The sequence below is a fragment of the Oncorhynchus mykiss genome, chromosome 1, assembly GCF_057628025.1.
Source record: "Oncorhynchus mykiss isolate SJ-2025 chromosome 1, ASM5762802v1, whole genome shotgun sequence".
NCBI classification, from domain to species: Eukaryota; Metazoa; Chordata; class Actinopteri; order Salmoniformes; family Salmonidae; genus Oncorhynchus; species Oncorhynchus mykiss.
In genome coordinates this window covers 86872280-86898355 of record NC_143022.1, presented here as the reverse complement: position 1 = coordinate 86898355, position 26076 = coordinate 86872280, and the positions used below count along the sequence as shown (strand labels likewise).

General features: G+C 44.0%; 1 protein-coding gene across 2 annotated transcripts; it reads left to right on the top strand.

Moving 5' to 3' along the window:
* The first annotated feature begins 226 nt into the window (after nucleotides 1–226).
* On the top strand, nucleotides 227–25990 carry LOC110532793 (polyunsaturated fatty acid 5-lipoxygenase). 2 transcript variants are annotated; one of them, XM_036987115.2, is made up of 14 exons: nucleotides 227–820; nucleotides 4871–5069; nucleotides 5292–5373; nucleotides 5603–5725; nucleotides 16020–16126; nucleotides 16577–16749; nucleotides 16993–17139; nucleotides 20404–20607; nucleotides 20777–20863; nucleotides 21134–21312; nucleotides 23621–23742; nucleotides 24403–24503; nucleotides 25251–25421; nucleotides 25569–25990. In XM_036987115.2, exons 1-14 carry the CDS (start codon nucleotides 671–673, stop codon nucleotides 25746–25748), a joined length of 2025 nt encoding a protein of 674 aa, XP_036843010.1. In that variant the 5' UTR covers nucleotides 227–670; the 3' UTR covers nucleotides 25749–25990. The 2 variants fall into 2 exon arrangements, with proteins under 2 accessions (XP_036843010.1, XP_090098763.1); XM_090242637.1 differs by lacking the exons at nucleotides 227–820; nucleotides 4871–5069; nucleotides 5292–5373; ... (5 more) ...; nucleotides 20777–20863; nucleotides 21134–21312 and having other exon boundaries at nucleotides 21325–23742.
* The last annotated feature ends 86 nt before the right edge of the window (nucleotides 25991–26076 follow it).

The window sequence follows — 26076 nt, the reverse complement described above, 5'->3', positions numbered from 1 at the left end:
GAGAGAGAGAAGGGGGAGAGAGAGAGAAGGGGGGAGAGAGAGAGAGAGAGGAGGGGAGAGAGAAATACGGGGGAGAGAGAGAGAGGAGGGGAGAGAGAGAGGGAGAGAGAAATAAGGGGGAGAGAGAGAAATAAGGGGGAGAGAGAGAGAGGAGGGAAGTGAGAGAAAAGGGGGGAGAGAGAGAGAGAGAGAGAGGAGAGAGAAATAAGGGGGAGAGAGAGAGAGAGAGAGGAGGGGAGAGAGAGAAGGGGGAGAGAGAGGAGGGGAGAGAGAGAAGGGGGAGAGAGAGGAGGGGGGAGAAAGAGAGCGAGGAGGGGGAGAGAGAGAGAGGAGGGGGGAGAGAGATAATGTGAATAGAAGATGATCTTCAGGCATGATACAGGGGTGGGGTCAAACAGAACACCAGCCCACATGAAACATTATCACATGCCTCTGCCTCTAGCTAGTTGTTTAAATGCTTTTACATTGCATGTGTGGTGTCAGTACATTAGGGGTTGTTTATGAGAGAGAGAGAGAGCGAGAGAGAGAGGTCTACGTATATTCATGAGCAGAAAGGGGAACTCTAATTTGGTCCAGACTCTCTCAAAGTGAACAACCAACACACTTGTAGTAGGTGATCATAGAGTTAACCAGTGGATATCTCCTGCCTATTCTGTGTGTGTTTACCACCATGCCATCCTACACAGTGACGGTGGCTACAGGGAGCCAGTGGTTTGCAGGGACTGATGACTACATATACATCACCCTGGTGGGAACAGAGGGCTGCAGTGAGAGGACTTTACTGGACAAACCACTCTACAATGACTTCGAGAGAGGGGCGGTGAGTTGAGTTACAGTGGCTTGTGTGGTTAGGGTTTTGTCTGTCGTGCTCACTAACCAGAGTTAGTGTTAGAGTAAGATTGAAGGTTTCACAGTGTGTGCATTACTTGAAAGACAGAGTTGACCTTGTTAATGACAATCATTAGAAATATTGTACCTTCATCAGACTTGAGACCGGATATGTACTTAGTAGAAAGCTTCCTCTGGTATTTGTCCTGAAGACTAAACTTCAAAAGAAAGGAATTGATTGTGCTCTTTAGGATGACTGATTACTAGTTGTGTAGACAATTACGTACACAAAAGTATGTGGACACCCCTTCGCATTAGTGGATTCGGCTATTTCAACCACACCCATTGCTGACAGGTGTATAAAATTGAGCACACCGCCATGCAATCTCAATAGACAAACATTGGCAGAAGAATGGCCTTAATGAAGAATAAGAATTCAGTGACTTTCAACGTGGCACAATCATAGGATGCCACCTTTCCAACAAGTCAGTTCGTCAAATTTGTGCCCTTGTAGAGCTGCCCCGGTCAACTGTAAGTGCTGTTATTGTGAAGTGGAAACGTCCAGGTGCAACAACGGCTCAACCGCGAAGTGGTAGGCCACACAAGCTCACAGAACGGGACCGCAGAGTGCTGCAGCCTGTCCTCGGTTGCAATACTCTCTACCAAGATCCAAACTGCCTCTGGAAGCAACGTCAGCACAATAAATGTTTGTCAGGAGCTTCATGAAATGGGTTTCCATGACCGAGCACCCGCACACAAGCCTAAGATCACCATGTGCAATGCCAAGAGTCGGCTAGAGTCGTGTAAAGCTCGCCTCCATTAGACTCTAGAGCAGTGGAAACATTCTCCGGAGTGATGAATCTTGTGGATGCCATGAGAACCCTACCTGCCCCAATGCACATTGCCAACTGTAAAGTTTGGTGGAGGAGGAATAATGGTCTGGGGCATTTTGTCATGCTTCGGGCTAGGCCCTTTAGATCCAATGAAGGGACATCTTAACTCTACAGCATACAATGACATACAATGGAAATTTCCTGTATTTACCAAATCATGAGAGCAAACCACACACAAGTCAGCGTTAGTTATCACAAAGTCCATCTTTAATTATATGAGCTCCATCACAACCCTGTGACTCTCAGATCAATTCAGTGTCTATAAATGAATTCTCTGAGAGTCCCTTACACATTGCAACTGAGATCCTTTACAGCAAAGACACACATAGCCAGACAGCATTGGCATAATTTATCGTTCAGCTTTGTCTCCTAAACTATGTTATTTTCTCAAACTCAGAACCATAAACAAATCCTCCATATCAACAGGCATATATCAAATCCATCCTATCTTGACAAGATCACAGAGACACACTGACTGGCACACAGACATTGTGGAGCCAAGAGATACACGCTTGACCTCCCCTCTTTCCGGCCCAAGTAACTTAGTCTTGACATAGAACAGATAACTGCAACCCCGGCCACAGTATATACATTCTGATGAGAAGTAACTTACAAACATATGATGAATATAAAACATCTTACCTATGTTACCAACTAATTCAGATTATTCCCCAACACAACAGTTGGGGGAAAGTCCCTTTGTAGGCCTCCTTGCTCGCACACGCTTTTTCAGTTCTGCCCACAAATATTCTATGGGATTGAGGTTAGGGCTTTGTGATGGCCACTCCAATACCTTGACTTTGTTGTCCTTAAGCCATTTGCCACAACTTTGGAAGTATGCTTGGGGTTACTGTCTATTTGGAAGACCCATTTGCGACCAATCTTTAACTTCCTGACTGACGTCTTGAGATGTTGCTTCAATATATCCACATATATTGGATATATATATAATTTTCCACCCTCATGATACCATCTATTTTGTGAAGTGCACCAGTCCCTCCTGCAGCAAAGCACCCCCACAACATGATGCTGCCACCCCCGTGCTTCACAGTTGGGATGGTGTTCTTCGGCTTGCAAGCCTCCCCATTTTTCCTCCAAACATAACGATGGTCATTATGGCCAAACAGTTCTATTTTTGTTTCATCAGAACAGAGGACATTTCTCCAAAAAGTACGATCTTTGTCCCCATGTGCAGTTGCAAACCGTAGACTGTTTTTTTTATGGTGGTTTTGGAGCAGTGGCTTCTTCCTTGCTGAGTGGACTTTCAGGTTATGTCGATATAGGACTCGTTTTACTATGAATGTAGATACTTTTGAACCCGTTTTCTCGAGCATCTCCACAAGGTCCTTTGTTGTTGTTCTGGGATTGATTTGCACTTTTCGCACCAAAGTACATTCATCTCTACGAGACAGAACGCGTCTCCTTCCTGAGCAGTATGATGGCTGCGTGGTCCCATGGTGTTTATACTTGCATACTATTATTTGTAAAGATGATTGTGGTACGTTTGGAAATTGCTCCTAAGGATGAACCAGACTTGTGGAGGTCTACAATTTTTTTTCTGATGTCTTGGCTGATTTATTTTGATTTTCCCGTGATGTCAAGCAAAGAGGCACTGGGTTTGAAGGTAGGCCTTGAAATACATCCACAGGTACACCTCCAATTGACTCAAATGATGTCAATTAGCTTATCAGAAGCTTCTAAAGCCATGACATAATTTTCTGGAATTTTCCAAGCTGTTTAAAGGCACAGTCAACTTAGTGTATGTAAACGTCTGACCCACTGGAATTGTGATACAGTGAATTAGAAGTGAAATAATCTGTCTGTAAACAATTGTTGGAAAAATGACTTGCGTCATGCACAGTAGATGTCCTAACTGACTTGCCAAAACTATAGTTTGTTAACAAGAAATGTGTGGAGTGGTTGAAAAATGAGTTTTAATGACTCCAACCTAAGTGTATGTAAACTTCAGACAACTGTATGTACACAATGACATTCTAGATAATTCTGTGCTTCCAACTTTGTGGCAACAGTATGGGGAAGGCCCTTTCCTGTTTCAGCATCATTTTTTTTATTTTACTGTTCCCCAGTGTAAGATCTGCCACAGAATGTGTTGCAGGATCAAGCCCAGCCCTGTAGAAACATCTGTCATCAGGTTCACACTGCAAGCTGAGAAAAGAGGAACCACTCCGTCAGTCAGTGAGGTTACACATAAACTTGATGAGCTCTATTCTCTTAAATAAATTGTGCCTGAAATTGTGTTCCAATATGAGTCAAGGGGAGTAATCCATAGAGATGAAGTAAAGAGACTTTACTGTGATTCGTTCCATTTACACACGGCTATTTACCTGGGTGTCACCTGGAAATACAATGGATTGGATTATATAATGCATTTTTTAAGGCTCAAATCTCTTTACATTGATTGTCCTGTAGAAACTTGCCTTTACCACTGCACAGTACAGTACTAGATAAAAAGGGTTACGCTCCGGTGCAGAGTGAGTCCTGGAGGCGTCATCACCACCATCGCTGTTACTTTTTATGAGGGTGGTCTAAAGGAATCAGATTACTAAATTCAATGCTCTGCTCTTTCACTCTAAGGAAGCAAAATAACAACATAAGGCCAATTGACAAACGTCTTCTACAGCCAATAGCTGATGAGTGACCTGATCGTGACCTCATGGCCCATGAACACCACATGGAAGTTACATAAAAAGCTTCCCTATCTGATCAAAATTGTCAACTCATTCAGGCATTAAAAGCTTCACCAGTGTCTGAATCGTGTTCACTAGATCCAGTTGTACTCTTTAGTTCAGGATGCATCGGCTGTATACTTCCTCTACTGCACTAACCATCAGTGAGTGACTCATGAGCTCGTATCAACCTCATGCTGTTTCTTTCTGACTGTTGTATCTGGACCCCAGAAAGAGAACCTGGTGCAAAATGAACAGCTATGGGGATCCCAACAAACACAATAAACATTGTTCAGTATAAGTAATTCATTTAATCACTTTCCGTAACAGTGATAACCTGGTAATGACTATTGTCCGTCCTCAGGTTAGGCTGAATCTGGGTCCGGGAATTAGCCCATTATGTTTACTCTACACAGGATGAGAGCAAGCGCAATCGCTCTAAACCTGGTTGTCCATCTTCAGGTGGACTCGTATGATGTGACGGTGGGGGAGAACCTGGGAGAGATGGAGCTGGTGAAGGTAGAGAAGAATAAGTACTGGGTTCATGATGACTGGTACTGTAAGTACATCACAGTGAAGACTCCCTCTGGAGACTACGTAGAGTACCCCTGCTTCCGCTGGCTGGTGGATGACAAGGAGGTGGTCCTTAGGGACGGCAGAGGTACTGTCTGTCTGTTGGTCAGTCACATCTGTCTGTTTGTCTGTCTGTCTGTCTGCCAGTCGGTCTGTCTGTCTGTCTGTCTGTCTGTCTGTCTGTCTGTCTGTCTGTCTGTCTGTCCGTCTGTCTGTCTGTCTGTCATTAAACTGTCTCCTCTCCTTATCTTAAGGAACACATAAGTCAATCCAGAAACATCTTCATTACGGGTTTTCACTTTTTTTTCAGCACGGTTGCCAAAGGATGACAAGACCAGACTGGAGAAGCAGCACCGACGTAAAGAGCTGGAGAGCAGACGGAAAACCTACAGGCAAGAGCTGGGTTTATGGTGTAGCACACATCTACATCACCAAGATGCGTTACACAAATACATGTATTCAATGTATTGAACTAGTCAATGTTTTCTAGTATCCAATGCACTGACTTTATAAAGTGTAGCCTAACAGTAAAATATCTGTGCACAGTGTTATGTAGTGTAGTCCTAATTCAGTAGAGCTGCTGAACGTGCTAGTGATTCTGTGATGTCCTGCTGTGTATAGATGGAGTGAGTGGCAGCCTGGGTTTCCTATGAGTATAGATGCCAACACACACAAGGAGCTTCCCAGAGACATCCAGTTTGACAGCGAGAAAGGAGTGGACTTCATTCTCAACTACAGTAAGGCGTAAGTACTGCATCCATACTACACTCTGTAACCATTGTCCTATCATTACAGGGTTACAGGTTCAAACCCTGCTACCACTGTTTCCCCTCATCACTGTTTCCCCTCATCACTGTTTCCCCTCACCACTGTTTCCCCTCACCACTGTTTCCCCTCATCACTGTTTCCCCTCATCTCTGTTTCTCCTCATCACTGTTTCCCTTCATCACTGTTTCCCCTCATCACTGTTTCCCCTCATCACTGTTTCCCCTCATCATTGTTTCCCTTCATCACTGTTTCTCCTCATCACTGTTTCCCTTCATCACTGTTTCCACTCACTACTGTTTCCCCTCATCACTGTTTCCCCTCATCACTGTTTCCCCTCAGCACTGTTTCCCCTCAGCACTGTTTCCCCTCATCACTGTTTCCCCTCATCTCTGTTTCTCCTCATCACTGTTCCTCCTCATCACTGTTTCCCTTCATCACTGTTTCCCCTCATCTCTGTTTCTCCTCATCACTGTTTCCCCTCATCACTGTTTCCCCTCATTACTGTTTCCCCTCACCACTGTTTCCCCTCATCACTGTTTCCCCTCATCTCTGTTTCTCCTCATCACTGTTCCTCCTCATCACTGTTTCCCTTCATCACTGTTTCCCCTCATCACTGTTTCCCCTCATCACTGTTTCCCCTCATCACTGTTTCCCCTCATCATTGTTTCCCTTCATCACTGTTTCTCCTCATCACTGTTTCCCTTCAACTCTGTTTCCACTCACTACTGTTTCCCCTCATCACTGTTTCCCCTCAAAACTGTTTCCCCTCATCACTGTTTCCCCTCATCACTGTTTCCCCTCATTACTGTTTCCCTTCATCAATGTTTCCCCTCATCACTTGTACACTCATCACTTTACTGTTCTTTATTTTACTCTTATTATTATCTATCCTGATGCCTAGTCACTTTACCCTGTCTTCATGTACCTATTTACCTCAAATACCGTATTATTATCTATCCTGATGCCTAGTCACTTTACCCTGCCTTCATGTACATATCTACCTCAAATACCTTATTATTATCTATCCTGATGCCTAGTCACTTTACCCTGCCTTCATGTACATATCTACCTCAAATACCTTATTATTATCTATCCTGATGCCTAGTCACTTTACCCTGCCTTCATGTACATATCTACCTCAAATACCTTATTATTATCTATCCTGATGCCTAGTCACTTTACCCTGCCTTCATGTACATATCTACCTCAAATACCTTATTATTATCTATCCTGATGCCTAGTCACTTTACCCTGCCTTCATGTACAGTGGGGCAAAAAGCATTTAGTCAGCCACCAATTGTGCAAGTTCTCCCACTTAAAAAGATGAGAGAGTCCTGTAATTCATCATAGGTACACCTCAACTATGACAGACAAAATGAGAAAAAAATCCAGAAAATCACATTGTAGGATTTTTAATGAATTTATTTGCAAATTATGGTGGAAAATAATTATTTGGTCACCTACAAACAAGCAAGATTTCTGGCTCTCACAGACCTGTAACAGCTTCTTTAAGAGGCTCCTCTGTCCTCCACTCGTTACCTGTATTAATGGCACCTGTTTGAACTTGTTATCAGTATAAAAGACACCTGTCCACAACCTCAAACAGTCACACTCCAAACTCCACTATGGCCAAGACCAAAGAGCTGTCAAAGGACACCAGAAACAAAATTGTAGACCTGCACCAGGCTGGGAAGACTGAATCTGCAATAGGTAAGCAGCTTGGTTTGAAGAAATCAACTGTGGGAGCAATTATTAGGAAATGGAAGTCGTAAAGACCACTGATCTGGGGCTCCACGCAAGATCTCACCCCGTGGGGTCAAAATGATCACAAGAACGGTGAGCAAAAATCCCAGAACCACACGGGGGGACCTAGTGAGTGACCTGCAGAGAGCTGGGACCAAAGTAACAAAGCCTACCATCAGTAACACACTACGCCGCCAGGGACTCAAATCCTGCAGTGCCAGACGTGTCCCCTTGCTTAAGCCAGTACATATCCAGGCCCGTCTGAAGTTTGCTAGAGAGCATTTGGATGATGCAGAAGAAGATTGGGAGAATGTCATATGGTCAGATGAAACCAAAATATAACTTTTTGGTAAAAACTCAACTTGTCGTGTTTGGAGGACAAAGAATGCTGAGTTGCATCCAAAGAACACCATACCTACTGTGAAGCATGGGGGTGGAAACATCATGCTTTGGGGCTGTTTTTCTGCAAAGGGACCAGGACGACTGATCCGTGTAAAGGAAAGAATGAATGGGTCCATGTATCGTGAGATTTTGAGTGAAAACCTCCTTCCATCAGCAAGGGCATTGAATATGAAACGTGGCTGGGTCTTTCAGCATGACAATGATCCCAAACACACCGCCCGGGCAACGAAGGAGTGGCTTTGTAGGAAGCATTTCAAGGTCCTGGAGTGGCCTAGCCAGTCTCCAGATCTCAACCCCATAGAAAATCTTTGGAGGGAGTTGAAATTCCGTGTTGCCCAGCAACAGCCCCGAAACTTCACTGCTCTAGAGGAGATCTGAATGGAGGAATGGGCCAAAATACCAGCAACAGTGTGTGAAAACCTTGTGAAGACTTACAGAAAACGTTTGACCTCTGTCATTGCCAACAAAGGGTATATAACAAAGTATTGAGATAAACTTTTGTTATTGACCAAATACTTATTTTCCACCATAATTTGCAAATAAATTCATTAAAAATCCTACAATGTGATTTTCTGGATTTCTTTTCTCATTTTGTCTGTCATAGTTGAGGTGTACCTATGATTAAAATGACAGGCCTCTCTCATCTTTTTAAGTGGGAGAACTTGCACGGTGGCTGACTAAATACTTTTTTGCCCCACTGTACATATTTACCTCAAATACCTTATTATTATCTATCCTGATGCCTAGTCACTTTACCCTACCTTCATGTACATCTACCTCAAATACTTCTTACCTCTGCACATTGATCTGGTACTGGTTCTCTCTGTATATAGCTCCACGTTGATCTGGTACTGATACTCCCTGTACATAGCTCCACGTTGATCTGGTACTGGTACTCCCTGTATATAGCTCCACATTGATCTGATACTGGTACTCCCTGTTTATAGCTCCACATTGATCTGGTACTCCCTGTTTATAGCTCCACATTGATCTGTTACTCCCTGTTTATAGCTCCACATTGATCTGATACGGGTACTCCCTGTATATAGCTCCACATTGATCTGATACTGGTACTCCCTGTATATAGCTCCACATTGATCTGGTACTGGTATTCCCTGTATTTAGCTCCACATTGATCTGGTACTGGTACTCCCTGTATATAACTCCATTCTTGTGTATTGTATTTGATTCCTCTTGTGTTACTATTTTATAAAATGTTTTTAACTGCATTGTTGGGAAGGGCTCGTAACCAAGCATTTCACGGGAAAGTCTACACCAGTTGTATTTCGCGCATGTGACAAATAACATTTGATTTGATCAGATTTAAAACATTATCCAGCCAGTCTAACACTCGGTTTAATTTGTACTCTCTATAGTGCTGAACCTACAGTAGGTTTAATATTTCAATGTGGAGATTTACACTCGGTTTAATTTGTACTCTCTATAGTGCTGAACCTACAGTAGGTTTAATGGGAGATTTACACTCGGTTTAATTTGTACTCTCTATAGTGCTGAACCTACAGTAGGTCTAATGGGAGATTTACACTCGGTTTAATTTGTACTCTCTATAGAGCTGAACCTACAGTAGGTCTAATGGGAGATTTACACTCGGTTTAATTTGTACTCTCTATAGTGCTGAACCTACATTAGGTCTAATGGGAGATTTACACTCGGTTTAATTTGTACTCTCTATAGTGCTGAACCTACAGTAGGTCTAATGGGAGATTTACACTCGGTTTAATTTGTACTCTCTATAGTGCTGAACCTACAGTAGGTCTAATGGGAGATTTACACTCGGTTTAATTTGTACTCTCTATAGTGCTGAACCTACAGTAGGTCTAATGGGAGATTTACACTCGGTTTAATTTGTACTCTCTATAGTGCTGAACCTACAGTAGGTCTAATGGGAGATTTACACTCGGTTTAATTTGTACTCTCTATAGTGCTGAACCTACAGTAGGTCTAATGGGAGATTTACACTCGGTTTAATTTGTACTTGCCTGAGTGGTGCAGCAGTCTAAGGCACTGCATCTCAGTGCTTGAGGTGTCACTACAGACACCCTGGTTCGAATCCAGGCTGTATCACAACCGGCTGTGATTGGGAGTCCCATAGGGTAGCGCACAATTGGCCCAGTGTTGTCTGGGTTTGGCTGGTGTAGGCCGTCATTGTATGTTAGAATTTGTTCTTAACTGACTTCCCTAGTTAAATTAAATTACATTTAAAAAAACTACAGTAGACCTCTTTCCAATGTGGAGATTTACACTTGGTTTAATTTGTACTCTATACAGTTCTAAACCTTCATGAGGTCTCTTTCCAATGTGGAGATTTACACTGGGTTTAATTTGTACTCTATACAGTTCTAAACCTTCATGAGGTCTCTTTCCAATGTGGAGATTTACACTGGGTTTAATTTGTACTCTCTACAGTTCTAAACCTTCATGAGGTCTCTTTCCAATGTGGAGATTTACACTGGGTTTAATTTGTACTCTCTACAGTGCTGAACCTACAGCAGGCCTCTTTCCAATGTGGAGATTTACACATGGTTTAATTTGTACTCTCTACAGTGCTAAACCTACAGCAGGCCTCTTTCCAATGTGGAGATTTACACTGGGTTTAATTTGTACTCTCTACAGTGCTAAACCTACAGCAGGCCTCTTTCCAATGTGGAGATTTACACATGGTTTAATTTGTACTCTCTACAGTGCTAAACCTACAGCAGGCCTCTTTCCAATGTGGAAATTTACACTGGGTTTAATTTGTACTCTCTACAGTGCTAAACCTACAGCAGGCCTCTTTCCAATGTGGAGATTTACACTGGGTTTAATTTGTACTCTCTACAGTGCTAAACCTACAGCAGGCCTCTTTCCAATGTGGAGATTTACACATGGTTTAATTTGTACTCTACAGTGCTAAACCTACAGCAGGCCTCTTTCCAATGTGGAAATTTACACTGGGTTTAATTTGTACTCTCTACAGTGCTAAACCTACAGCAGGCCTCTTTCCAATGTGGAAATTTACACTGGGTTTAATTTGTACTCTCTACAGTGCTAAACCTACAGCAGGCCTCTTTCCAATGTGGAGATTTACACATGGTTTAATTTGTACTCTACAGTGCTAAACCTACAGCAGGCCTCTTTCCAATGTGGAGATGTCCATGTAGAAGACCCATGCTTGTCATAATAGGGCATTTTCTGTTTTTAGGGGCAGTATTTGTTTATTGCATTGACACTTATGCTCTAAATGTCAGGTTGTCCAGGATGGAGCTGTCATCTAGTGAGGTGTTCCTCGAAATGTTTTTTTTTGTATTGTTCTCAAAGGGACTTCATGGTTTGAATAAAGGCTAAATGGGAAACAGAAATCCATTGTTGGCTCAGCAGGTGGGTGGTGAGTAGTATGTAAATGTGACTAAAAGGTAACCTGTTTTAAAGCTATGTATGAAAGCCTGTGGAATAGGATAGTTCATGTATGAGTAACCAGGGACATTTGCATGTATCATACACATCACCAGACCTAAACACAAACACATACTGTTTACATTTGTTGTTTTATTTTTTTTATTTAACCAGGGAGGCTAGTTGAGAACATGTTCTCATTTACAACTGCGACCTGGCCAAGATAAAGCAAAGCAGTGCGAAACAAACAACAACACATGGACATGGTATAAACAAACGTACAGTCAATAACACAATAGAAAAAAATGGCGTGAGGAGGTAAGGCAATAAATAGGCCATAGTAGCGGAGTAATTACAATTTAGCAAATTAACACGGGAGTGATAGATGAGCAGATGATGATGTGCAAGTAGAAATACTGGTGTGCAAAAGAGCAGAAAAGTAAATAAAAATAATATGGGGATGACGTAGGTAGATTGGGTGGGCTATTTACAGATCCGCTATGTACAGCTGCAGCGATTGGTTAGCTGCTCAGATAGCTGATGTTTAAAGTTATTGAGGGAAATATAAGTCTCCAGCTTCAGTGATTTTTGCAAATCGTTTCAGTCATTGGCAGCAGAGAACTGGAAGGAAAGGCGGCCAAAGAGGTGTTGGCTTTGGGGATGACCAGTGAGCTATACCTGCTGGAGTGCATGCTACGGGTGGGTGTTGTTATCGTGACCAGTGAGCTGAGATAAGGCAGAACTTTACTTAGCATAGACTTATAGATGACCTGGAGCCAGTGGGTCTGGCGACGAATATGTAGCGAGGGCCAGGCTAGAGCATATAGGTCGTAGTGGTGGGTGGTATAAGGGGCTTTGGTGACAAAACGGATGGCACTGTGATAGACTTCATCCAGTTTGCTGAGTAGAGCAGCTATTTTGTAAATCAAATATCATCGCTGAAGTTGAGGATCAGTAGGATAGTCAGTTTTACAAGGGTATGTTTGGCGGCTTGAATGAAGGAGGCCTTGTTGCGAAATAGGAAGCCGATTTTAGATTTCATTTTGGATTGGAGATGTTTAATAGGAGTCTGGAAGGAGAGTTTACAGTCTAGCCAGACACCTAGGTATTTGTAGTTGTCCACATATTCTAAGTCAGAACCGTCCAGAGTAGTTATGCTAGTCGGGCGGGTGGGTGCGGGCAGCGAGCGGTTGAAAAGCATGCATTTGGTTTTACTTGCGTTTAAGAGCAGTTGGAGGCTACGGAAGGAGTGTTGTATGGCATGGAAGCTTGTTTGGAGGTTAGTTAACACAGTGTCCAGAGAAGGGCCAGATGTATTCAGAATGGTGTCGTCTGCGTAGAGGTGGATCAGGGAATCACCAGCAGCAAGAGCGACATCGTTGATATATACAGAGAAAACAGTCGGCCTGATAATCGATCCCTGTGGCACCCCCATAGAGACTGCCAGAGGTCCGGACAACAGGCCCTCCGATTTGACACACTGAACTCTGTCTGAGAAGTAGTTGGTGAAACAGGCGAGGCAGTCATTTGAGAAACCAAGGCTGTTGAGTCTGTGGATAAGAATACGGTGATTGACAGACTCGAAAGCCTTGGCCAGGTCGATGAAGACGGCTGCACAGTACTGTCTTTTATCGATGCTGGTTATGATATTGTTTAGGACCTTGAGCGTGGCTGGGGTGGACCCATGACCAGCTTGGAAACCGGATTGCACAGCGGAGAAGGTTCGGTGGGATTCGAGATGGTCGGTGATCTGTTTGTTAACTTGGCTTTTGAAGACTTTAGAAAGGCAGGGCAGGATGGATATAGGTCTGTAACAGTTTGGGTCCAGAGTGTCACCCCCTTTGAAGAGGGGGATGACCGCGGCAGATTTCCAATCTTTAGGAATCTCAGACGATACGAAAGAGAGGTTGAACAGACTTGTAATAGGAGTTGGCGGCTGATACTTTTAGAAAGAGAGGGTCCAGATTGTCTAGCCCAGCTGATTTGCACAGGTACAGGTTTTGCAGCTCTTTCAGAACATCTGCTATCTGGATTTGGGTGAAGGAGAAGCTGGGGAGGCTTGGGCAAGTAGCTGTGGGGGGTGCGGAGCTGTTGGCCAGGGTTGGAGTAGCCAGGAGGAAAGCATGGCCAGCCGTAGAGAAATGCTGATTGAAATTCTCGATTATCGTGGATTTATCGGTGGTGACAGTGTTACCTAGCCTCACTGCAGTGGGCAGCTTGTAGGAGGTGCTCTTATTCTCCATGGACTTTTCAGTGTCCCAAAACATTTTGGAGTTAGAGCTACAGAATGCCAATTTCTGTTTGAAAAAGCTAGTTTTTGCTTGTATTGATTCCTGACTTCCCTGAAAAAGTAGACAAATACTTTGGTTCAAACCTATCAGCTTACTGTGTGCTTTTAAACTACATTATGAAATAAGGTGAATATGGGTGATGATGAGGTCCAACTTTCCTTTGATTGCTTAGGAGGGATAGCAATCTTTGCTCTGTAGTTCCTCTGTAGTTCAGTTGGTAGAGCATGGTGCTTATAATGCCAGGATAGTGGGTTCGATTCCCGGGATCACCCATATGTAAACACACATGATTATAATGCCAGGATAGTGGGTTCGATTCCCGGGATCACCCATATGTAAACACACATGATTATAATGCCAGGATAGTGCGTTCGATTCCCGGGATCACCCATATGTAAACACACATGATTATAATGCCAGGATAGTGGGTTCGATTCCCGGGATCACCCATATGTAAACACACATGATTATAATGCCAGGATAGTGGGTTCGATTCCTGGGATCACCCATATGTAAACACACATGATTATAATGCCAGGATAGTGGGTTCGATTCCCGGGATCACCCATATGTAAACACACATGATTAAAATGCCAGGATAGTGGGTTTGATTCCCGGGATCACCCATATGTAAACACACATGATTATAATGCCAGGATAGTGGGTTCGATTCCCGGGATCACCCATATGTAAACACACATGATTATAATGCCAGGATAGTGGGTTCGATTCCCGGGATCACCCATATGTAAACACACATGATTATAATGCCAGGATAGTGGGTTCGATTCCCGGGATCACCCATATGTAAACACACATGATTGTAAGTCGCTTTGGATAAAAGCGTCTGCTAAATGACTTATACACTCAGTGTACAAAACGTTAATGACAGCTGCTCATTACATAGCCTGGTCAGTTGATGATCCCTTGTTCATGTCACTTCAATCAGTGTAGATAATGGGGAGGAGACAGGTTACATTTAAATAATGATTTTCAAGCCTTGAGACATGGATTGTGTTTTCAAACTTTGAGACATGAATTGTTTATGCATGCCATTCAGAGGGTGAATATCCAAGACAAATAATTTAAGTGCCTTTGAACGGGGTATGGTAATAGGTGCCAGGCACACTGGTTTGTGTCAGGAACTGCAACACTGCTGGGTTTTTCACGCTCAAAGTTTCCTGTGTGTATCAAGAATGGTCCAGCACCCATTGGAGTCAACATGGGCCAGCATCCCTGTGGAACGCTTTTGACGCCTGTATAGTCCATGCCCTAACGAATTGGGGGGGTGGTGCAACTCAATATTAGGAAGGTGTTCTTAATGTTTGGTCTACTCAAAGGCGTGATGAGGAACTAGAGGAAGTGGCTGGTGTTAGCATGCCATGTATTTATAGTCCTGAGAAGTGTTGGTGTCATCATGACTAACTGTGTTGCTATGGCTTGTTTGAATAACGGAATTATTTGTGCAGCTGAATTATTTGTGCAGCTGAATTATTTGTGCAGATGATTTATTTGTGCAGATGATTTATTTGTGCAGATGATTTATTTGTGCAGATGATTTATTTGTGCAGATGATTTATTTGTGCAGCTGAATTATTTGTGCAGATGAATTATTTGTGCAGATGATTTATTTGTGCAGATGAATTATTTGTGCAGATGAATTATTTGTGCAGATGATTTATTTGTGCAGATGATTTATTTGTGCAGATGAATTTGCATTGATACCACCTTATCTGCAGAGAGCACAGAGTACAAAAGACTACATACAGTACGTGCTATTAAGACATTGCACAATGCTTGATGTAGATTCCCCAGACTGGTGATGGGTAGGATTACACTCAAAGCATGATGACTGACCTACATTGATAGTACCAATGTAGTAGACTAGTAAACATTACTCACCACGACGTGAGTAGCAGCATTCTCAGTATCCCAAATGTTGTTGCCAAAGTACTGCACACATCATAACAAGGAAGGGAAGCGGTAAACTCTATCCATAACAACCAACGCTGCTAACGTTCTAATATTTTTTTACCTTTATTTAACCAGGCAAGTCAGTTAAGAACAAATTCTTATTTTCAATGACGGCCTAGGAACAGTGGGTTGACTGCCTGTTCAGGGGCAGAACGACAGGGGGTTTGAACTTGCAACCTTCCAGTTACTAGTCCAACGCTCTAACCACTAGGCTACCCTGCCGCCCCGAGGTGGATAAGTGTGTAAAGAATGTGTACATACATCAGCAACTCCTGAATTGTCTTGTTTGCTGATCACTTTGAAATGATAAGAAAATAACTCAACATAAATCTTAGCTTCGCTTGACCATCCTGATCTCCCGAGATTACATTTTGTTTCTCTACATGGTATTGCAGAGGTCAGTCAGGAGGGTGGATCAGGAATCATAAATCTCCTGCAGCTAGATGATGTTGTCCTTTCCTCCCCAGGATAGAGAACCTGTGTGTGAACCAGTTCATGCACATGTTCCAGTCCTCCTGGAATGACTTTTCTGACTTTGAGCGGATCTTCGTCAGGATCAAAAACACCATCTCAGGTGTGTGGTCTCTGTTTTTTCCATAGAATGTGGTCACTGTTTTCTCCATAGAATGTGGTCACTGTTTTCTCCATAGAATGTGGTCACTGTTTTCTCATTAGAATGTGGTCACTGTTTTCTCCATAGAATGTGGTCACTGTTTTCTCCTTATGTAAGACCGGCACTATACTAGCTGTTTCTGCAATCATTCTCTTCTCCTCTCCTCTCCTCCTTCTCCACTCTCCTTCTCTCTTCTCCTCTTCTCCTCTCTTCCTCTTCTCCTCTCCTCTTTTTCTCCCCCTCCCCTCACCTCCCCTCCCCTCCCTTTTCCTCTCCTCTCCTCTCCTCTCCTCTCCTCTCCTCTCCTCTCCTCTCCTCTCCTCTCCTCTCCTCTCCTCTCCTCTCCTCTCCTCTCATCTCCTCTCCTCTCCTCTCCTCTCCTCTCCTCTCCTCAACCTATTCCTATCCTAGAGTATGTGATGCAGCACTGGAAAGAGGACTTTATGTTTGGATACCAGTACCTGAACGGCTGTAACCCAGTGATGATTCAGAAGTGCACCAAGCTGCCAGAGAAGTTCCCCGTTACACACAACATGGTGGCAGACTGTCTGGAGAGAGAGATGACTCTGGAGGAGGAGATCAAGGTAGAGACTGAACCCATAGAGATCCTATTCAATCATTCTAATTCCTAATTCTATGACTGATACACACACATGTCACATGTCACCTGCACGCAGTTGTGCAAGTATATACACATGCATGCACACATCACATCCACTCACTGTACCTGTGACAGATTGTACACACAAAAAGACAAGGCATTCAGAAAGACAGACTCGGAGGTTAACTTTAAGACATTCACCCCTTGTATTACTTGTTGTTTGCAGGCTGGTAACATCTACCTAGCAGACTATGAGTTGATGGAAGACATCAGTCCCAACAGTACAGACCCCTGTACTCTACAGTACCTGGCTGCTCCTATCTGTCTGCTGTACAATAACAGCCAGAGCAAGATCCTGCCTCTGGCCATACAGGTAGGCTACTCTGTGTGCTTAGAAAAACACTAGGGAGCAGCTGGCTTGTGTTAACCCTAGCCATTAGCCAAATAGCTCAGCTGAACAACTGTCTGTATCATAATAGTGTAAAGTTTAAGTCCCTTTGTCAATTGTTATAAGGGTCGTTCCACAAAATTAGTGGCTTTTGCATTCCTTTGATATCTTAAGTAGAAACTGTGCACAAATATTGCATAAAAAGTTATAAAAAAGGCTAAAGTGTCCCTCTGTCAACCCTTTGTCACTTCTAGGAAGATTTTAACCAACTTCATCCCAAAAGTTATCCAAGTTTCACCATCATTGTAAAGCCCTAGTTATTTTGTTGCTTTTATAGTAATTTCTGACGATTATTAGTTATTTAATGTGAATAGTGATTGGCTTGGGGGTTCAAGCTGTTTAGAAGCATCTTGGACCTAGACTTGGCGCTCAGGTACCTCTTGCCGTGTGGTAGCAGAGAAAACAGTCTATGACTAGGGTGGCTGGAGTCTTTGACAATTTTTAGGGCCTCACTCTTGACTCCGCATGGTATAGAGGTCCTGGATGACAGGAAGCTTGGCCCCGGTGATGTACTGGGCCTTACGCACTACCCTCTGTAGTGCCTTGCGGTCAGAGGCCGAGCAGTTGCCATACCAGGTAGTGATGCAACCCGTCAGGATGCTCTCGATGGTGCAGCTGTAAAACCTTTTGAGGATCTGAGGACCCATGCCAAATCTTTTCAGTCTCCTTGTGGGGTAATAGGTTTTGTCGTGCCCTCTTCACGACTGTCTTGGTGTGCTTGGACCATGTTAGTTTGTTAGCGATGTGGACGCCAAGGAACTTCAACCTTCAACCTGCTCCACTACAGCCTCGTCGATGAGAATGGGGGCGTACTCGGTCCTCCTTTTCCTGTAGTCCACAATCATCTCCTTTGTCATAACCAGGTTGAGGGATAGGTTGTTGTCCTTGCACCACCTTGTCAGGTCTCATCGTTGTCGATGATCAGGACTTCCACTGTTGTGTCATCTGGAAACTTAATGATGGTGTTGGAGTCGTGCCTGAACGTGAGTGAACAGGGAGTACATGGGGGTGACTGAGCACGCACCCCTGAGGGGCCCCTGTGTTGAGGATCAGCGTGGCGGATGTGTTGTTATCTACCCTTACCACCTTACCACCTGGAGGTGTTTAGTCCCAGGGTCCTTAGCTTGTTGATGATCTTTGAGGGCACTATGATATTGAATGTTGAGCTGTAGTCAATGAATAGCATTCTCACATGGGTGTTCCTTTTGTCCAGGTGGGAAAGGGCAGTGTGGAGTGCAATAGAGATTTCATCATCTGTGGATCTGTTAGGGCGGTATGCAAATTGGAGTGGGTCTAGGGTTTCTGGGATAATGTCGTTGATGTGAGCCATGACCAGCCTTTCAAAGCACTTAATGGCTACGGGTCGGTAGTCATTTAGGCAGGTTACCTTAGTGTTGTGTTCTTGGGCACAGGGACTATGGTGGTCTGCTTAAAACATGTTGGTATTACAGACTTGGACAGGGAGAGGTTGAAAATATCAGTGAAGACACTTGCCAGTTGGTCAGCGCATGCTCACAGTACACGTCCTGGTAATCTGTCTGGCCCTGAGACCTTGTGAATGTTGACTTGTTTAAAGGTCTTACCCACATTGGCTGTGGAGAGCGTGCTCACACAGCCATCCGGAACAGCTGGTGCTCTCATGCATGTTTCAGTGTTATTTGTTTCGAAGCGAGCATAGAAGTAGTTTAGCTCATCTCACTGGGCATCTCTCGGCTGTGCTTTCCTTTGTTTATCCGTTATTTTACCAGGTAAGTTAACTGAGAACACATTCTCATTTGCAGCAACGACCTGGGGAATAGTTACAGGGGAGAGGAGGAGGATGAATGAGCCAGTTGTAAACTGGGAATTATTAGGTGATGGTTTGATGGCCAGATTGGGAATTTAGCCAAGACACCGGGGTTAACACCCCTACTTTACGATAAGTGCCATGGGATCTTTAATGACCTCAGAGAGTCAGGACACCCATTTATTAACGTCCCATCTGAAAGACGGCACCCTACACAGGGCAGTGTCCCCAATAACTGCCCTGGGGAATTGGTATATTTTTTAGACCAGAGGAAAGAGTGCCTCCTACTGGCCCTCCAACACCACTTCCAGCAGCATCTGGTCTCCCATCCAGGGACTGACCAGGACCAACCCTGCTTAGCTTCAGAAGCAAGCCAGCAGTGGTATTCAGGGTGGTATGCTGCTGGCTTGCTAGTCTGTAATGGTTTGCAAGCCCTGCCACATCCGACGAGCATCAGAGCCGGTATAGTACGATTCAATCTTAGTCCTTTATTGACGCTTTGCCTATTTGATGGATCGTCGGAGGGCATAGCGGGATTTCTAATAAGCTTCAGGGTTAGAGTCTCGCTCCTTGAAAGCAGCAGCTCTAGCCTTTAGCTTAGTGCGGATGTTGCCTGTAATCCATGGCTTCTGGTTGTGGTATGTACGTACGGTCACTGTGGGGACAACGTCATCGATGCACTTATTGATGAAGTCAATGACTGATGTGGTGTACTCCTCAATGCCATAGGAAGAATCCTGGAATATATTCTAGCAAAACAGTCCTGTAGCTTAGCATCTACTATGGCCTATTTATTGCCTTTCCTCCTCACGCCATTTGCACACACTGTATATAGACTTTTTCTATTGTGTTATTGACTGTACGTTTGTTTATTCCATGTGTAAATCTGTGTTGTTGTTTGTGTCGCACTGCTTTGCTTTATCTTGGCCAGGTCGCAGCTGACCACTTTTTATTGACCGAGTCACTGGTGGTTCCTGCTTTAATTTATGCTTGCTAAGCAGGAATCAGGAGGATAGAATTATGGTCAGATTTGTCAAATGGAGGGCGAGGGAGAGCTTTGTACGCGTCTCTGTGTGTGGAGTAAAGGTGGTCTAGAGTTTTCTTTCCCTCTGGTTGCACATTTAACATGCTGATACTTTTTGTTTTTACCTCTTAAGATGGGAAAACGTGTTTTTTATCAAGTTGAACATGTGCTCTTTACGACAGAATGTTAAAATAAGTCAGAATTCGTTAAACTTCTCAAAAGGAACCGAATTTATGTAAGCTTACATCACGTTTCTTCACCATCTAGTAAAACATACCTCTCCTCTCCTCTTGCCATGTTCTTCCTCTCTCTCTTCCTCCCCTTCATCCTCCTCCTCCTCATTCTCCCTCTCTTCCTCCTCCTCCTCTCTGTCTCCTAGCTGGGTCAGACTCCAGGGAAAGACAACCCTATCTTCCTGCCCAGTGATGGTCAGTATGACTGGATGCTAGCTAAGATCTGGGTCCGCTCCTCTGACTTCCACATCCACCAGACAGTCACACACCTGCTGAGGACTCACCTGGTCTCGGAGGTGTTTGGAGTGGCCATGTTCAGACAGCTGCCTGCTGTACACCCTGCATATAAGGTACACCAACTACACGTCGGTCTGTGCTTGAGTTTTGTTTCTGCTAATGTGACTGAATAGTTGATTCATTGATAGGTTGATTCTTTAACTCATTGATTCATGGATTGGTTAGTTATATATTTACTGATTGATTGATTGGTTGACTGACTGATGGTCTGTCCTACTCTAGTTACTCCTTCCTCACATTCGTTTCACCATCGCCATCAACACCAAGGCCAGAGAGCAACTCATCTGTGAGTTTGGCATCTTCGATAAGGTGAGAACGTGTGTGTGTTTGAGAGTGAGAGCGAGAGAGACAGAGACAGAGACATAGACAGATTCAGTTAATGTGTCTGTCTCTCCCCAGATCAACAGTACAGTTAATGTGTCTGTCTCTCCCCAGGCCAATGGTACAGTTAATGTGTCTGTCTCTCCCCAGATCAACAGTACAGTTAATGTGTCTGTCTCTCCCCAGATCAACAGTACAGTTAATGTGTCTGTCTCTCCCCAGATCAACAGTACAGTTAATGTGTCTGTCTCTCCCCAGGCCAATGGTACAGGAGGTGGAGGTCATGTTGAGATGATCCAGAAGGCCATGAGGTCACTGACCTTCAGATCTTTGTGTTTCCCTGATGCCATTAAGGCTCGCGGGGTGGACAGCCCTGAGGACCTACCCTACTACTATTACAGAGATGACGGGAACAGGGTCTGGGATGCCACCAAGAGGTCAGAGGTCATAGGGGGTGTGTGTGTGTGGGGGGTGGGGGACCAGACCAATCACCAGGAAGAGATACCAGGTGGTGGCTAACCCTCACCCTAGCTTCATGTCCACATCATTGATCAACTCTAAACCTAGCTTCATGTCCACATCATTGATCAGCCCTAACCCTAAACCTAGCTTCATGTCCACATCATTGATCAACTCTAAACCTAGCTTCATGTCCACATCATTGATTAACCCTAAACCTAGCTTCATGTCCACATCATTGATTAACCCTAAACCTAGCTTCATGTCCACATCATTGATCAGCCCTAACCCTAAACCTATCTTCATGTCCCCATCATTGATCAGCCCTAACCCTAAACCTAGCTTCATGTCCACATCATTGATCAACCCTAAACATATATTCATGTCCACATCATTGATCAGCCCTAACCCTAGTTTCATGTCCACATCATTGATCAGCCCTAACCCTAAACCTAGTTTCATGTCCACATCATTGATCAGCCCTAACCCTAAACCTAGCTTCATGTCCACATCATTGATCAGCCCTAACCCTAGTTTCATGTCCACATCATTGATCAGCCCTAACCCTAAACCTAGTTTCATGTCCACATCATTGATCAGCCCTAACCCTAACCCTAAACCTAGCTACATGTCCACATCATTGATCAGCCCTAACCCTAGCTTCATGTCCACATCATTGATCAGCCCTAACCCTAAACCTAGCTACATGTCCACATCATTGATCAGCCCTAACCCTAACCCTAAACCTAGCTTCATGTCCACATCATTGATCAGCCCTAACCCTAACCCTAAACCTAGCTTCATGTCCACATCATTGATCAGCCCTAACCCTAACCCTAAACCTAGCTTCATGTCCACATCATTGATCAGCCCTAACCCTAACCCTAAACCTAGCTTCATGTCCACATCATTGATCAGCCCTAACCCTAAACCTAGTTTCATGTCCACATCATTGATCAGCCCTAACCCTAAACCTAGCTTCATGTCCACATCATTGATCAGCCCTAACCCTAACCCTAAACCTAGCTTCATGTCCACATCATTGATCAGCAATAACCCTAAACCTAGCTTCATGTCCACATCATTGATCAGCCCTAACCCTAAACCTAGCTTCATGTCCACATCATTGATCAACTCTAAACCTAGCTTCATGTCCACATCATTGATCAACTCTAAACCTAGCTTCATGTCCACATCATTGATCAGCCCTAACCCTAAACCTAGCTTCATGTCCACATCATTGATCAACTCTAAACCTAGCTTCATGTCCACATCATTGATTAACCCTAAACCTAGCTTCATGTCCACATCATTGATTAACCCTAAACCTAGCTTCATGTCCACATCATTGATCAGCCCTAACCCTAAACCTATCTTCATGTCCCCATCATTGATCAGCCCTAACCCTAAACCTAGCTTCATGTCCACATCATTGATCAACCCTAAACATATATTCATGTCCACATCATTGATCAGCCCTAACCCTAGTTTCATGTCCACATCATTGATCAGCCCTAACCCTAAACCTAGTTTCATGTCCACATCATTGATCAGCCCTAACCCTAAACCTAGCTTCATGTCCACATCATTGATCAGCCCTAACCCTAGTTTCATGTCCACATCATTGATCAGCCCTAACCCTAAACCTAGTTTCATGTCCACATCATTGATCAGCCCTAACCCTAACCCTAACCCTAAACCTAGCTACATGTCCACATCATTGATCAGCCCTAACCCTAGCTTCATGTCCACATCATTGATCAGCCCTAACCCTAAACCTAGCTACATGTCCACATCATTGATCAGCCCTAACCCTAACCCTAAACCTAGCTTCATGTCCACATCATTGATCAGCCCTAACCCTAACCCTAAACCTAGCTTCATGTCCACATCATTGATCAGCCCTAACCCTAACCCTAAACCTAGCTTCATGTCCACATCATTGATCAGCCCTAACCCTAACCCTAAACCTAGCTTCATGTCCACATCATTGATCAGCCCTAACCCTAAACCTAGTTTCATGTCCACATCATTGATCAGCCCTAACCCTAAACCTAGCTTCATGTCCACATCATTGATCAGCCCTAACCCTAACCCTAAACCTAGCTTCATGTCCACATCATTGATCAGCCCTAACCCTAAACCTAGCTTCATGTCCACATCATTGATCAGCCCTAACCCTAAACCTAGCTTCATGTCCACATCATTGATCAGCCCTAACCCTAACCCTAAACCTAAACCTAGCTATTATTCTAACCCTAAACCTACATTTTCTTTTGACCCTAGTTTTGTGTGGGACGTGGTGTGTATCTACTATGACAGTGACAACACAGTACAGAAGGATGAGGAGATCCAGGCGTTCGTTAAAGATGTCTGCAGCTTTGGGATGCAGGACCTTGATTGCTGTGGTGGGTACAAACACATAATAACCACCAAACACTACAATGGCATAGCCCACTTTACAATATTTGAGTTATCTGCAATACAAATACACACTTCTTATTTCTCTGGGTTTTGTTGAAAGACGTAGCTGACCACGCAGTAACATTATCGACATTTAGCTACGCAGACACCCTTGTATACAGACATGTACTTAACTTTTGAGTTGGCCAATAGCCTCTCTGTCAGGGACTGGTTAGTGGCTCACTGATGGAACAAGTGTCAAAATAAACATCCTGTGTTGCGCCCAAAAACTTGTTAAACATCCTGTGTTGGGCCTTTTACTTAACTTGGCGTTAAGCAAGGGCTGACCACTGCACTCTAAGGCTCCCGAGTGGCGCAGCGGTCTAAGTCACTGCATCTCAGTGCTTGAGGCATCACTACAGACCCTGGTTCAAATCCAGGCTGTATCACAACCGGCTGTGATTGGGAGTCCCATGGCCCAGCGTCTGTTGTAGGCTGTCATTGTAAATAAGAATTAGCTGTTAACTGACTTGCCTAGTTAAATTAAGTTTAAATTCAAAATAAATAAATAAAATGACATGGAGTCATTGTTGGTATTCACCTGTTGTTTATGAAGCATGTGACAAATAACATTAGATTGGATTATATGGAAACCTTTTCTGCAGAGTTTCCCAAATCCCTGAAGACACGTGAGGATCTCACGGAGTACCTGACTGTCATCATCTTCACTGCCTCTGCTCACCATGCTGCTGTCAACTTCGGACAGGTAACATTTAGGGCTAGATTCAATCAGATTGACATCTGCATAGCGTTGTTTTGGCGGTCTAACTGTAGGTTTGTAACTTATAACGCAGTAGGGATCATACGGGAGTGGTTTGTAACTTCTAACTCAGCAGGAATCATAAGGAAGTGGTTTGTAACTTCTAACTCAGCAGGAATCATAAGGAAGTTGTTTGTAACTTCTAACTCAGTAGGAATCTTTAGGGAGTGGTTTTCAACTTCTAACTCAGTAGGAATCTTTAGGGAGTGGTTTGTAACTTCTAACGGAGAAGGGTTATTAAGGAAGTGATTCGTGACACACAAGAGTAGCTGCTCACCGATATGTCAGATCATACCGCTGTTACCTCCAACACCGCCAAAACATCTGTTATACAGATGTCAGCCAACGCTGGATAAGGCTGGTCAATGCTCGATCTGATTGAATCCAAGCTTTGGTTAGATTTTGTAAGGTAGGCTTTAGACAGGTATGATTTGCTCAGGTAGGCTATTTAGTCAGGTAGGGTTTGGACAATTGGTCCACATTATTCAATGGGTGGGTCTAATCTTGAATACTGATTGGTTAAAACCGCGTTCCAGACGGTATCTATTCCACAAGTTACCACCGGCTACATCTATGACGTTACAACGATTATTTACTCTGTTCCATCTGACTGCACAATCCACTGTGTCATCATACGAGAGCACCACCTAGCTTCCCTTAGATGTTAATGTCTGCCTACTCTGTGTATTTCAGTATGACTGGTGCTCGTGGATCCCCAACGCGCCCCCCACCATGCGGAAGCCCCCTCCCACACAGAAGGGGGTGGTAGATGTGAAGTTCATCATCGAGAGTCTCCCTGACCGCGGCCGGTCCTGCTGGCACCTAGGGGCTGTCTGGGCCCTTAGTCAGTTCCAGGAGAATGAAGTAAACACACCACACACAACACACGCACACAACACACACACACTCACACACATAAGACACACATGCACACACACATACGTTTGTCTGCTTTTATTCTGAATGTTAAAGAATGCCCTCCAACCTCTCCCCCCCCCCCCCCCCCACCAGCTGTTCCTGGGGATGTACCCAGATGAGCACTTCATAGAGAAGCCTGTGAAGGAGGCCATGGAATCGTTCAGGAAGAGACTGGCAGAGGTCAGCAGTGCCATCAAGATCCGCAACGAAGGCAAGAAACTACCCTACTACTACTTCTCTCCTGACCGCATCCCTAACAGTGTGGCTGTCTGAGAGAGGGATGGAGGAGGGTGAGAGGAAGGATGGGAGCGAGAGCGAGGGAGTGATGGAGGGAGATATTGTGAACAGTGATTTATGGTGTTGTTTCTTACACACAGGGCTGTATGTATATTGTGCTATGATAAGCACATACCCACTGATGCAAGTCATCTTTTTTTGCCAGTGATTTTTAGAAACAGAAAGTGAATCATCATTGTTGTACAATTCAAATGTCAAATAAAAATTCTCAAAATGTGCTTTTGTATTTATCCTTATATTATTGTAAAACTGTTGGTGACAATGAAAGTATATGAGACGCATATTCACAAGCTAAAATGAAAGA